Source organism: Gopherus evgoodei, chromosome 8 (genome assembly GCF_007399415.2).
Source record: "Gopherus evgoodei ecotype Sinaloan lineage chromosome 8, rGopEvg1_v1.p, whole genome shotgun sequence".
Taxonomy (NCBI): Eukaryota; Metazoa; Chordata; order Testudines; family Testudinidae; genus Gopherus; species Gopherus evgoodei.
In genome coordinates, this window is record NC_044329.1 from 93736941 (window position 1) to 93750564 (window position 13624).

Genomic DNA, 13624 nt, shown 5'->3' on the forward strand with positions numbered 1-13624 from the left:
TATGCACATAGACTAAAAAAAACTGTAAGTGGCAGGAGAAGCACAACAGTCACAAAATGTAAGGCCAAATGTTTTCAGAAGTGCTCATTACTTTTGTGTGACCATTCTGCCCAGGATCTCCAGAAGTGCTGGGGATTCACTGCTTCCAATGAAGTGAAGTTGCAGATGGGCAACACTTAGAAAATCAGAGCCTCCGTTGCTTATCCTGACAGGGCTTGTGAGTGTCTTAGGATTTAAAAACCTATTTGAGGGTTCTTCATGACCCTGCAGCCATGAGTTACACCCACTACACTATCCTTGCAGCAAAGGCCAGTGGGGTGTGTACGTGCATGGGGGCTTGAGAGAAGAGTGGAAATGAGGATCCAAACAGAACTGTCCCATCCCACATCAAAAGAAGCTCACATTCTCTGCTAATGTGTTCCCCTATCATAGTAGGTTGACTATCTGCCAAGCTACTGGTCTAGACAGATGGATCAATACTTTGATTTGGAAAGGAACAGAAACCAACAGTGAAAGGATTCAACTATGCATATAAGACGGGACCCACAAGTTGGCTTTGCCTTTCCTTACAAGCTATGGGAAAATCAGTTTACTTCACTTGGGTAACCCCTAGAAGCAGAATTATTTTATACAGGGAAATTTATGTTATTTCCCCAAGACTGTACATAGCTGGGCCTGATCCAGAATATTCTAACTAGCCATCCCCTCACACCAAATTTCTGGCTCAAGCCAAGTGCATCTTGATATCGGTCCCACTCAGAACATCAAAGCCAAAACACCTCTAGAGATGGGGATGCTCTGATTCAAATCGGAGATTAAATAATTAATTAATCACTAGATTAAATAGACCTGTTTGTTCTGTTGGAGACTAACCTGGATATATTTTGTTGAACACATTTGACCCTAGGGATGCAATGACTAAAAGAGCCATACCACACAAACTTGAAATGTAGGTATGTATCTACCTGCAAATGCAGTATCTTCACTGAATGGAAGTGAAAAAAAATACATCTCTTAACCATCCCTTCCAAAAGAATAGAAGATGGACCAAATTATCCACTGCAGATGATGGTTAGTTATTGATTTGGATAGTGACTGATCAAACCATTTGGGAAACAACATAGACCACATGTTCACAAGCAGTAAAAATATTAATATTGTTTACAAGGCTGTTTTAAACAGCCAGTACATCTACAAAAACCTAACAGTAGTTTAGAGAGGTCGCACAGATTCAATGCCACATTAGAAAAGAACAAGGGTTTTGGTTGGAATGCATAACCCTAAAAGTATAGTGTGATTCTCTAATATCTTTGTAGACGACCTAGGCGTAACATACAACATTCTGTATCAACAGTAAGGTGCCAAAATACAGATATAATAGTTGTGAACAGAACAGTTTTTCAACACTATTTTTATTATGAATGAGCATGAAACAACTTCCAGATATAAATCCACTTCCAAACATTCCCATAATCAAGGGGTGAAGGATCTTTTGGTTTGTCTGCGGCTATATTCGGCACTCTACGTTTTGTTAGTGTACAACATTACTATTAAATATGTATTTATGAAATTTTAGAGACGGCTACTGCAGCTCCTATCAATTGTGCACTAGCAAACTAGAAAAATGCCCTTTATAAATCTTACTATGCATAACAACAACAACAACAACAAGTGTTCCTATTAGCAATATTATCCAGCCTATTAATGAAACCAGAGTATTTGACTAGTTACCATCAGCCAAGCAAAATCGTGAGAAGCATTGCTTGTGCATACACAATTGTTCTGCTGTTGGTCACTATTACTCATTCAGTCCTTACACCTTTCCAGATAACTTTTGCTACTATTGTCTGAACTTGTTGCATCAATTATCACCCCAAACCTACCAGTGGCTTTGCTCAGAAAACTACAGAAGACAAAAAAACAAAAACCGCACATAAAAACACTTCCATGTAAGAGCCCTTAGGATTTCTAGTATTGAGGAATTCATGTATGGAACAATAAAGCATCAAAATCATCCAAAGCCCAAGATTTGGTGGTGCTGGGGGACTTCAACTATCCAGATATATGTTGGGAAAATAACACCGCGGGGCACAGACTATCTAATAAGTTCCTGGACTGCATTGCGGACAACTTTTTATTTCAGAAAGTTGAAAAAGCTACTAGGGGGGAAGCTGTTCTAGACTTGATTTTAACAAATAGGGAGGAACTTGTTGAGAATTTGAAAGTAGAAGGAAGCTTGGGTGAAAGTGATCATGAAATCATAGAATTTGCAGTTCTAAGGAAGGGTAGAAGAGAGTACAGCAGAATAGAGACAATGGATTTCAGGAAGGCGGATTTTGGTAAGCTCAGAGAGCTGATAGGTAAGGTCCCATGGGAATTAAGACTGAGGGGGAAAAACAACTGAAGAAAGTTGGCAGTTTTTCAAAGGGACACTATTAAGGGCCCAAAAGCAAGTTATTCCGATGGTTAGGAAAGATAGAAAATGTGGCAAAAGACAACCTTGGCTTAACCACGAGATCTTGCGTGACCTACAAAATAAAAAGGCGTCATATAAAAAATGGAAACTAGGTCAGATTACAAAGGACGAATATAGGCAAATAACACAGGAATGCAGAGGCAAGATTAGAAAAGCAAAGGCACAAAATGAACTCAAACTAGCTATGGGAATAAAGGGAAACAAGAAGACTTTTTATCAATACATTAGAAGCAAGAGGAAGACCAAGGACAGGGTAGGCCCACTGCTCAATAAGGAGGGGGAAACAGTAACAGGAGACTTGGAAATGGCAGAGATGCTTAATGACTTTTGTTTCAGTCTTCACTTGAGAAGTCTGAAGGAATGTCTAGTATAGTGAATGCTTACGGGAAGAGGGTAGGTTTAGAAGAGAAAATAAAAAAAGAGCAAGTAAAAAATCACTTAGAAAAGTTAGATGCCTGCAAGTCACCAGGGCCTGATGAAATGCATCCTAGAATACTCAAGAAGTTAATAGAAGAGGTATCTGAGCCTCTAGCTATTATCTTTGGGAAATCATGGGAGACAGGGGAGATTCCAGAAGACTGGAAGGGGGCAAATATAGTGCCCATCTATAAAAAGGGAAATAAAAACAACCCAGAAAACTACAGACCAGTTAGTTTAACTTCTGTGCCAGGGAAGATAATGGAGCAGGTAATCAAAGAAATCATCTGCAAACACTTGGAAGGTGGTAAGGTGATAGGGAATAGCCAGCATGGATTTGTAAAGAACAAATCGTGTCAAACTAATCTGATAGCGTTCTTTGATAGGATAACGAGCCTTGTGGATAAGGGAGAAGCGGTGGATGTGATATACCTAGACTTTAGTAAGGCATTTGATACAGTCTCGCATGATATTCTTACAGATAAACTAGGAAAGTACAATTTAGATGGGGCTACTATAAGGTGGGTGCATAACTGGCTGGATAACCGTACTCAGAGAGTAGTTGTTAATGGCTCCCAATCCTGCTGGAAAGGTATAACAAGTGGGGTTCCGCAGGGGTCTGTTTTGGAACCGGTTCTGTTCAATATCTTCATCAATGATTTAGATGTTGGCATAGAAAGTACGCTTATTAAGTTTGCGGATGATACCAAACTGGGAGGGATTGCAACTGCTTTGGAGGACAGGGTCAAAATTCAAAATGATCTGGACAAATTGGAGAAATGGTCTGAGGTAAACAGGATGAAGTTCAATAAAGATAAATGCAAAGTGCTCCACTTAGGAAGGAACAATCAGTTTCAGACATACAGAATGGGAAGAGACTGTCTAGGAAGGAGTATGGCAGAAAGAGATCTAGGGGTCATAGTAGACCACAAGCTTAATATGAGTCAACAGTGTGATACTGTTGCAAAAAAAGCAAACGTGATTCTGGGATGCATTAACAGGTGTGTTGTAAACAAGACACGAGAAGTCATTCTTCCGCTTTACTCTGCGCTGGTTAGGCCTCAGCTGGAGTATTGTGTCCAGTTCTGGGCACCGCATTTCAAGAAAGATGTGGAGAAACTGGAGAGGGTCCAGAGAAGAGCAACAAGAATGATTAAAGGTCTTGAGAACATGACCTATGAAGGAAGGCTGAAGGAATTGGGTTTGTTTAGTTTGGAAAAGAGAAGACTGAGAGGGGACATGATAGCAATTTTCAGGTATCTAAAAGGGTGTCATCAGGAGGAGGGAGAAAACTTGTTCACCTTAGCCTCCAATGATAGAACAAGAAGCAATGGGCTTAAACTGCAGCAAGGGAGATTTAGGTTGGACATTAGGAAAAAGTTTCTAACTGTCAGGGTAGTTAAACACTGGAATAGATTGCCTAGGGAAGTTGTGGAATCTCCATCTCTGGAGATATTTAAGAGTAGGTTAGATAAATGTCTATTAGGGATGGTCTAGACAGTATTTGGTCCTGCCATGAGGGCAGGGGACTGGACTCGATGACCTCTCGAGGTCCCTTCCAGTCCTTGAGTCTATGAATATCTAAGAATATAGTGAAAGCATCGTTCTTGGTTCTCCTCTTGGTAACCAAGGGGAGACTTTACTAACTACTGTTAATTACCTGCAGTCCTAATTCTGTATATTCAGCATGACAGTAAGAGAGTCTGGTCCTGCAAGTGCTGCAACACCTTGAAGTCAATGGAACAATGGAGTTGTAATACTGGATCCATCCATCTACTCTAGCTATCTTATTTCTGACAGTGGCCAGTGCCAGACGCATCAGGAAGGTGCAAGAAATTTTGTAGTATACAATTATGGAATAACATGTCCAGAGGGGAAGTTTTTCACCTAACTCCCTGCAGATCAGGGAATAAACCAGCTCCTAAGAATGAAGTTTTCTATCCCTTATAAAAAAAATTATCCAGTCTAATGTAACTGTGGATGTGTTCGTTATCCATATAAATGCCTAATCCTTCTGGAACCCTACTATTAGCTTCAGTAATATCTTGTGGCAGAGAACTCCAAGGGTTAATTATGTTTTGTATAAAGATATTTCCTTCTATAAGTTTTTAATTCACTGCCTTTCAATTGTATTGAATGTTCCCTTGTTTTTGTATTATGAGAAAAGGGAGCATACAATTTACCTCTGTTACGCCATCCAATCAGATTATTTGAGTAAGAGTTACAGGATCAGGCCCACAGTTACTTGACAACTCAGTGTGAAGATCCAAATCTCTATAACAAACCATTGGGGGAGGGATAGCTCAGGGGTTTGAGCGTTGGCCTACTAAGCCCAGGGTTGTGAGTTCAATGCCTGAGGGGGCCATTAAGGGAACTGGGGTAAAAATCTGGGTATTGGTCCTGCTTGGAGCAGGGGGTTGGACTAGATGACCTCCTGAGGTCCCTTCTAACCCTAATAGTCTATGATTCTATAACAAAGACTATTGAGAAGGTGGAATTTCACATCTGGTTTTTAGTCATTTGAATACAATTCGTGTAGTTGTGTCGCATGATGCAATTCTCTTACAGGTATGTTTTCTCTCAACATTTTCAAACTACAGGAGATTATATGCTCTGAGAAAGAGACTGTCCTTTCCTACATGTTTGCACAGTGCCTTTTAGCCTAGACATTCTATGGCATATGTTCAGGATCCACTGTTCTCTGAAGGCAGCTGCCATGTTGAGATTTTTTTTTTGGCTGCTTTTTAAGATGCTCATTATGATTTTTAAGCATACTGTGAAATATACGTGCTTTTCCTCAGGTATTTTTAGATATAGCAAATGTACCCTATTACATGTCAGGCACACACGCAACAGTTTAATAAATATGATTAAAATATATAAATACAACTTTTGCCTGTTTAAAATAAATCTAGCAAGACACCAACTCAAGAGTCAGAAGAGGAGTCTGACACTGTACCAAAAAAGGTCAATAGAATTAGGTTCTATCTTACTGGTAGAGGAAAACATTACAGAGCCCAGGAACATCCATCAAGAAATTAGGCTCCCAGATGTTTAAATCTAGGGGCTATTAGCTAGAGATGAGCCACATTTGTTCTCTGCCCCTTTCCCACTTTGGATAATGAAAATTGATTAGTAAATTTCACTTTTCTTTCTAGTTAAAGTGTCTTTCAGGTTCTCAGACACTAGCACAGTAACCCAATGTCATGGTGGCAAACACTGCAGAGGACTTAAGAGAACTTAAAGTTGTAGTTTAAAGAAACAGCTTGGTTTTAGGTTTTATAAAACCTACATTTCAGGTCAAGTTTCACCGGACAGTGACACTTTAAGAATGTTCTGGTACCAAGACATGACTCTTTGCAAAATGATGGTCTTCAGAATTAGGATGTTGATTGTATTGTTGTTGTAGTCCTTAAATAGAACTCGTTTTAAAACTATTAAAAATTAATCAAACTTGTTAATGATTGTATCTACTAATTCTATTGTCTTGCTTCCTTTCTGGACTCCCTGAAGCATTAAGGTAATTGAAAAACACAGTAAGCAATCTCATAAGGAGTCACAAACATCCAACCTGTAATTTTTAATTCCTTTTTTTCCCCCCTAAATGCAGAAATGTTTTATAAAATGTTTTCTTCTCTCAATAGAGTCAACAAGAGCCCCCTAATATTTACAGTTTCATTTCTTTTTTCTCTGTAAGGCACAAGGTAAGCAATCTGTGTAGGATGCATCTTTTAAATCCATACTAATGCTGTCCATAAAGCTCAATACAGGACTTAGTTTAATTCCACACTTTAGTTTAGGCAGCACTTTGATAAGCTTATCAGAATGGACTGAACTGACAGTCTGTGATGACACAGTGGACTATACTGCAAGGGGAATCAAAGAGTTACATTAGTATCATCTCCAGAAACACACTTTAACCATATAATTCACTAGACAAATAGCCAGGGGGAAAAGACAATGATGAGATTTGCTAAACAATACAAGGAAAGTAGTAACACTGAACAACTTCTATTTATTCCTATGAATTCTTCTTGAAATTAAGCCACACTTGTGTGACATACATATGTTGTAATCAGCAAATTATCTAAATTTACATTTTTTCAATCCTGCAGCAGCCTAAGTGTCTCGCTACCAAACACATACACACTCCCCCCTGCAAAAAACACAAACCATAAAACCAATGACCCATAGATGAATTAGAGGTAATGGAAAGGATTTGAGCCTCAGGCCATTAAAGACTGTGTTTTTTAAAATTATACCTGATACTAGTTTATATCTATATTTTAAAGTTAAAGAATCAGACAACAATAACCTTAATTCTTTTAATAGCTAAACACCCCCCCAAAAAAGTTATGGAACAAAATACGTATTATGTGCAAATCAATATGCACTATAGGATCCAATTTCTCTAAATTTCAAAGTAAATATTTAAAAATCAGTCCTCAAGATCTTTATTCAATATGCAGGATAACTACATAACTATTTTCATTGTTGATATGAATACCAGAGCAGATTGTAATCTTTATAGTTAAACCTATTCTAGATTCAAAATCCTCCCTGTCATCCTTAGAGAGGCCAGTATTTTCACACCATTGCATGTGTATGGTGTGAAAACCAGAAGAATTGAAGTCTCAATACAGCTGATGATATATGTCCTGATCAATTACGGTATCGGGAGGTGGTCTCTTCCTATCTTTATCCAAGTGATTGTAAAGTGATTAAGAAAAATCTGATTTTAACAACCATGAAGCATCTACTGTTTTATAGTTCCTTTTCCTAGCAGCTTGCTCAATAAAGCATAAAAACAGCTTTATATATGGTTGAATAAAAAACGACAGGTTGAAATATGTTCAAGAAACAACATGAGACTTTTGCCATATACGCCCAGATTTGCATCCTTACGAAATTCCTATAAGTATCTTATGTCTCGCAGCAGGCCACATTTCCTTTGAGTCTCAAATACATAAATAAAAAATAATTTAAAAAACATTTTAAAAAGCCTGCATCTTCAATCCAGAGACACTTCATGGCAGACACCCCCTTTGGTTCAAATGCATTTGGTCCCCCTTAAACAATTCAGCTGCATACCCTTAAAACTAGATTGTGGGCAAACAAAATCCTATCCCGATAAATTTTAAAGAAAACCTACAGAATCTGGCCTGGGCAGCATTTTCAATGACCAGCCTTGTGCCAATATCAAATTCAGAAAGTGAATTTCCATGTAAGTGATCAATTAACACTTAATCAAATGAGCTTAATGCAATATACCCCATATTCACATTTATTTTGTGATCAGGACATTTCTATACTACTATGAACCATTGTGAATTTTATCTATTTTATCACCCTGAGAGGATCAGATTAAACAGAAATGTGCACATCTTGAACACCACACACAGTACTGAGGATCTGACTGCAATAATCTAAACATGCTGTATATTATATCATCATCATTTGCAACATGCCAGTTCTGAAAAAGCTTCCAGATGGTTTTTAGGAGAAATATACAATTCCGTCACACACACACAGAGAGCACATTTTCCTGCCCCCTCCATTAATTCATTTAAAACTCTAGGAATACTGCAAGACAGACTCAGAAAATAACCTACCTTCCATCATGGTGGCAGAATTGCATTCCTCAATTTCCAAGGAGCCTGAAAAAATACAGGAAAATTCTATTCCAGTTACCAGATGCTTAATGTAAGTCCTTAAAATAAATGCTTTAAATCCCTGATTTGTACATCAGCCAAAGCAAAATGAAAAAGAATGCTAAGGCAAAAAACAGGCCATGGATGCTGCTGTATCCATATCACCTACAGTATCACAGAAGGATGCTGAAAGAGAAAGGGAGAGAAAGAGAGCAGGCTTGGCTCACACGCCTGCCAGCATCTCAGCCAATCCCTCCTGCTCTGTACCTCGTCACATGGTAGCTTGCTTGCATCTCCTGACACAATACCCCTCGAGAACACAAGAACCCATTTCCCATTTTTCCTCCCCACTTTCACCAAATGCATAACCCCTTTTCGTACCTTGTGACGCACTTCCCCTCTTTATAATCCTATTGCAGCAGCTGGGTGAACAAGATTAATTATCAGCCACTATCAGATTAAGAGAGGGTTCTGCCGTGAAATGTGCACATAAGCAAGATTGAAAAAAAAAATCAAGTCTGAATAAATAATCAGATTTCACTAGCATTGTATGTCTCCCTCCATTCAGTGCAATTACATTCTAATATCAGTGCATTCAGAATGTCAGTTTCTGTATCTCTCTGAAACAGAGGCTGTAGCTTTGCATCACATTAGCGTCTGCTGATCTCTCCTCTCTCTCAGCCATTCAAGAGAAAAATCAATTGAACTGACGTCACATCATAAACAATTATCCCCAAAAGGATGATGCAGAAGAAATTTCATCCAGACCGCCTTCAAGACAGCCTTGGAATTAATTTCTCATGAAGAGCATCAGAGCCAAAAGGCAGGGAATTGCCATTAAAAAGAGGAAACAAAGGACACACACAAGGGAGTGGGGCTCTCAGAGCAAGCTGGAAATGCATGAGAATTTCAGGGGTGAGGTTGGGGGAGGGAAAAAACAAAGCTACGGATAGCAGATTGCAGCCATTCAGCATGCACAACCCCTAAAAACAGAGGCACAACCAGTATTAGCTTCAGCAGTTATCAGTCATTTCTTAATTATAGTATTGTGTGTGAAATGCTCAAACAAGCTTCTTTTTTTCCCTGCCAAGCATGTTGAAATCATCTTTCTACAGGATTCCACTTCAGTCTGATACTGTAAGCTGAGAAAGCGTTCTCTCTTAGAGAAGCAAACTGCTACCACTCATGAATTTATCTGCCATTTATAGCTACCTGTGGATTTTCTATGGGACCCATCACTCCAGTATCTGAGTCAATCCTTATCTCAGGTTTTCTCTGGTCACGGTGTGCGTTTTTTTAATGTCTCCGTAGTAGTTTTCTGCTATGCAATTTTAAACCAAGTCAGATGGGTCAGGAGAGACTAACTTTAAAAAAAAAAAAAAAAAAGGCACAGACACAGAGATGATTGAGAGATTTAACACTTTTAGAGCAGTTATCGGATGTTACTGGAATATACAGGTTATATTCTTGATGCACCTAATGAGGGGTATCTGACACAGAAAAGGAATTTTTGCTAATAAGAAAGTGCTTCCAATTCCCCCAAATATGCCATTTCCACAACTGCAGGAAAAGGGAGAAATCTCTCATGTCTTCATTTGGAGCATTACTACTTGCCATTTCCTTCCACGGATAGGCAAAATTTTGCCCCAGTGCTGCACAATTAATCTGCTCTGGTGCAGGGTCAGCCCACATGCAGCATGTTACAGAATCAAGGTCTTTGGGACAGAACTTGGGCCTTCATCTCAGTCAGTTTATTTAGTTAAGTGTCTTAGGTTAAGAGAGGATAGTGACTGTAAATGCCAAGAGTTGTTTAAATAAGGGATGGATTGGGAAAGGGAGTCTCAGCATGCCTGACTAACTCCAAGATACCCCTAGGCCATGCCATCTGCCTGATACAGTGCAGCCCCAGTGGGTGCAAGTGTTCTGTGCTGCTCTTTTAGAATTTCACCAATGAGGTGGGCATTTGTATTTAATGAACACAAGGTTTATTATAAAAGGAGAGAAAAAAAATACATGAAACACAATCAGGAAGAAGAAAAAAAGTTTATAACAGTAAAGATCTTCCGGTTGGCATAGATTCCGGTTCTTACATGCATATCTGAATGGCCTGCTTTGGGACCTCTCTCCGCTTGCCTCAGCTTGTGAAAATTTCCTTGACTTTTACAGTCAGAAAAGGTGCCCTCCCAACCTCTAGACAGAAACCTAATGAGGCGGCTCCCAAAACTTTTCCATAGCATGGACTACACATTAGTAGGGAGAACATTCCCGTTCCATTAAACAAATGACAACCCTGCAGAAACTACCACACAACTCAAGTAATATTAGGAAAGCATGTAAAACGTATTTAACTGTTTATGAATGTCACGTAGCAGTTGGAAATAAGGAGTTAGCACCTGCAGATTACCAGCAAGTGATCCACTGAGCAGTGTGGAAACACTGACCAAAAGGAAAGAGGAGCTGCACACTTATTTGTATACCCCACAAGCTTACAATCTATGTAGTCAAGACACATGGCTGGGTGATAAGAAAGGAAGTATTATCCCTATTTTATTGATAGCAAACTGAGAAACAGAAAGATTAAGTGACTGCCCAATGTCATTTAATTTCCCCATTCCTGAGCATATAGGTGCTGCAACTAGAGGTGCTGGGCATGTTACTGCACCCTCTGGCTTGAAGTGCTTTCCATTACACAAGGTTTACAATTTGGTTCAATTGTGGTCAATTTCCTGTATGCCCAAGGTCATACAGAAAATTTGTGGCAAAGATAAAATATTGAACCCAGATCGCCTGGGACCCAGCCCAATGTCCCAACCGCAAGGCCATCCTGCCACTCACCTCTACTTTAGTCACTCACCAAAACACCTACAAAATTTAAATTAAATCAATTCTTTTTTAAAACAAAAATCAAAATTCATGTTATCTGTAAAACCCCAGAAATCTTTAATCTCTCACCTCTTGGCCTAAAGAATTGATTGGCCAACAAACTCAACCTAGAATAAACCTAAAACCTCCATTTTCTAATACTTTCTCCAGGAATCCTACTACATTTAAAGAATATTACAAAGAGTAAATACAAAATATGCAGAGTGTGGAGAGAATAAACTTGGCAATAAAAGACAACAGAGAAAAAGGAGGAGGATACAGGGAACTACAGGCCAGTCAGCCTGACCTCAGTCCTGGAAAAATCATGGGCTAGGTCCTCAAGGAATCAATTCTGAAGCACTTAGAGGAGAGAAAATTGATCATGAACAGTCAGCATGGATTCACCAAGGGCAAGTCATGCCTGACTAACCTAATTGCCTTCTATGATGAAATAACTGGCTCTGTGGGTGAGGGAAAAGCAGTGGACATGTTATTCCTTGACTTTAGCATTCTTGCCAGCAAGTAAAAGAAGTATGGGCTGGATGAATGGACTATAAGGTGGATAGAAAGCTGGCTAGTTCATTGGGCTCAATGGGTGGTGATCAATGGCTCCATGTCTAGTTGGCAGCCGGTATCAAGCGGAGTGCCCCAAGTGTCGGATGGAGGAGACATGGATTGCACCCTAAGCAAGTTTGCAGAAGATACTAAAATGGGAGGCGTGGTAGATGCTGGAGGGTAGGGATAGGATACAGAGGGACCTAGACAAATTAGAGGATTCGGCCAAAAGAAATCTAATGAGGTTCAACAAGGACAAGTGCAGAGTCCTGCACTTCGGAAGAAAGAATCCCATGCACTGCTACAGACTAGGGACTGAATGGCTAGGCAGCAGTTCTACAGAAAAGGACCTAGGGGTTACAGTGGATGAGAAGCTGGATATGAGTCAACAGTGTGTCCTTGTTGGCAAGAAGGCTAACGGTATTTTGGGTGTATAAATAGGAGTATTGCCACAGATCAAGAGAAGTGATTATTCCCCTCTATTTGGCATTGGTGAGGCCTCATCCGGAGTACCGTGTCCAGTTTTGGGCCTCACACTACAAGGAGGATGTGGAAAAATTGGAAAGAGTCCAGCAGAGGGCAACAAAAATGATTAAGAGGCTGGAGCACATGATTTAGGAGGAGAGGCTGAGGGAACTGGGATTATTTAGTCTCATTCTTCTCTTCTGAAGGGGGGGGGGGATTTTATAGTTGCTTTCAACTACCTGAAAGGTGGTTCCAAAAAGGATGAATCTAGACTGTTTTCAGTAGTACCAGATGACAGAAGAAGGAGCAATGGTCTCAAGTTGCAGTGGGAGAGGTTTAGGTTGGATATTAGGGAAAACTTTTTCACTAGGAGGGTGGTGAAGCACTGGAATGGGTTATCTAGGGAGGTGGAGGAATCTCCATCCTTAGAGGTTTTTAAGGTCAGGCTTGACAAAGCCCTGGTTGGGATGATTTAGTTGGTATTGGTCCTGCTTTGAGCAGGGGGTTGGACTAGATGACTTCCCCAGGTTCCTTTCAACCCTGATATTCTGTGATGGGTGCCCAATCACAGAAACAGAGAGTCACTCAGCACTATGGCTGTATGAAACATTCACAGCCAAACCCAAACCTCACATCAAGTTCACCAACTTTCAGGTTTTGTTACCAACTCAGATGAAATTTATCTAAGTGTTTGCATGAACTTGACTGGTTAATGATCAAGTGTCAAAGCCTGGCTTGACTCAGCAATTTTGACTGTTTCGTTTTGAGTTTGTTGGAAGAAAAGATGATGGCAAGAAAATGTTCACATGAGCCCCAGTTAAACAAAAACTACCAACCTTCAGAGGGATCACCAATTTGTACTGAAGTCACACTCTCTGCCTCACAGGGAGTTCTGGTTGCTGTCATCTTTGGGGGAGCTGAATCTAGGTGCAGCAGAACCATTTCCCCATTCTTGAGCTGGAACTAGGAGTGCTACCACGTCCTCTCGCTTGAAGTAGTTTCCATCATATACAAGGTTTACAGTTTGGTTCAATACCTCTCAGCACCCCAACTATACAAATTGTTCCAGCGCCTCTGCCTGAGCGGCACTAATTTTACTAATACCAGTCCCCAAAAAAACAAAAATGTCGGAGACAGACACTTCCACTCACACAGCTTCAGGAACTCGGTCACCACCAATGTACCTTACTCAGAAAGC

At 39.9% G+C, this 13624-nt stretch overlaps 1 protein-coding gene across 5 annotated transcripts in view; it reads right to left on the reverse strand.

Annotated features, from left to right (window-relative positions):
* Nucleotides 1–8804, reverse strand: part of SGIP1 (SH3GL interacting endocytic adaptor 1) — a 142373-nt gene extending 133569 nt beyond the window's left edge. For 3 of the 5 annotated variants that reach the window (XM_030573330.1, XM_030573331.1, XM_030573328.1), the window contains exon 1: nucleotides 8506–8803. In XM_030573330.1, coding sequence (XP_030429190.1) covers nucleotides 8506–8515 — 10 coding nt within the window. In that variant the 5' untranslated portion in view covers nucleotides 8516–8803. Of the gene's footprint in view, nucleotides 1–8505 lie in introns of all 5 variants that reach the window. The other 2 variants (XM_030573329.1, XM_030573332.1) reach the window with 2 other exon arrangements.
* Nucleotides 8805–13624: the final 4820 nt, after the last annotated feature.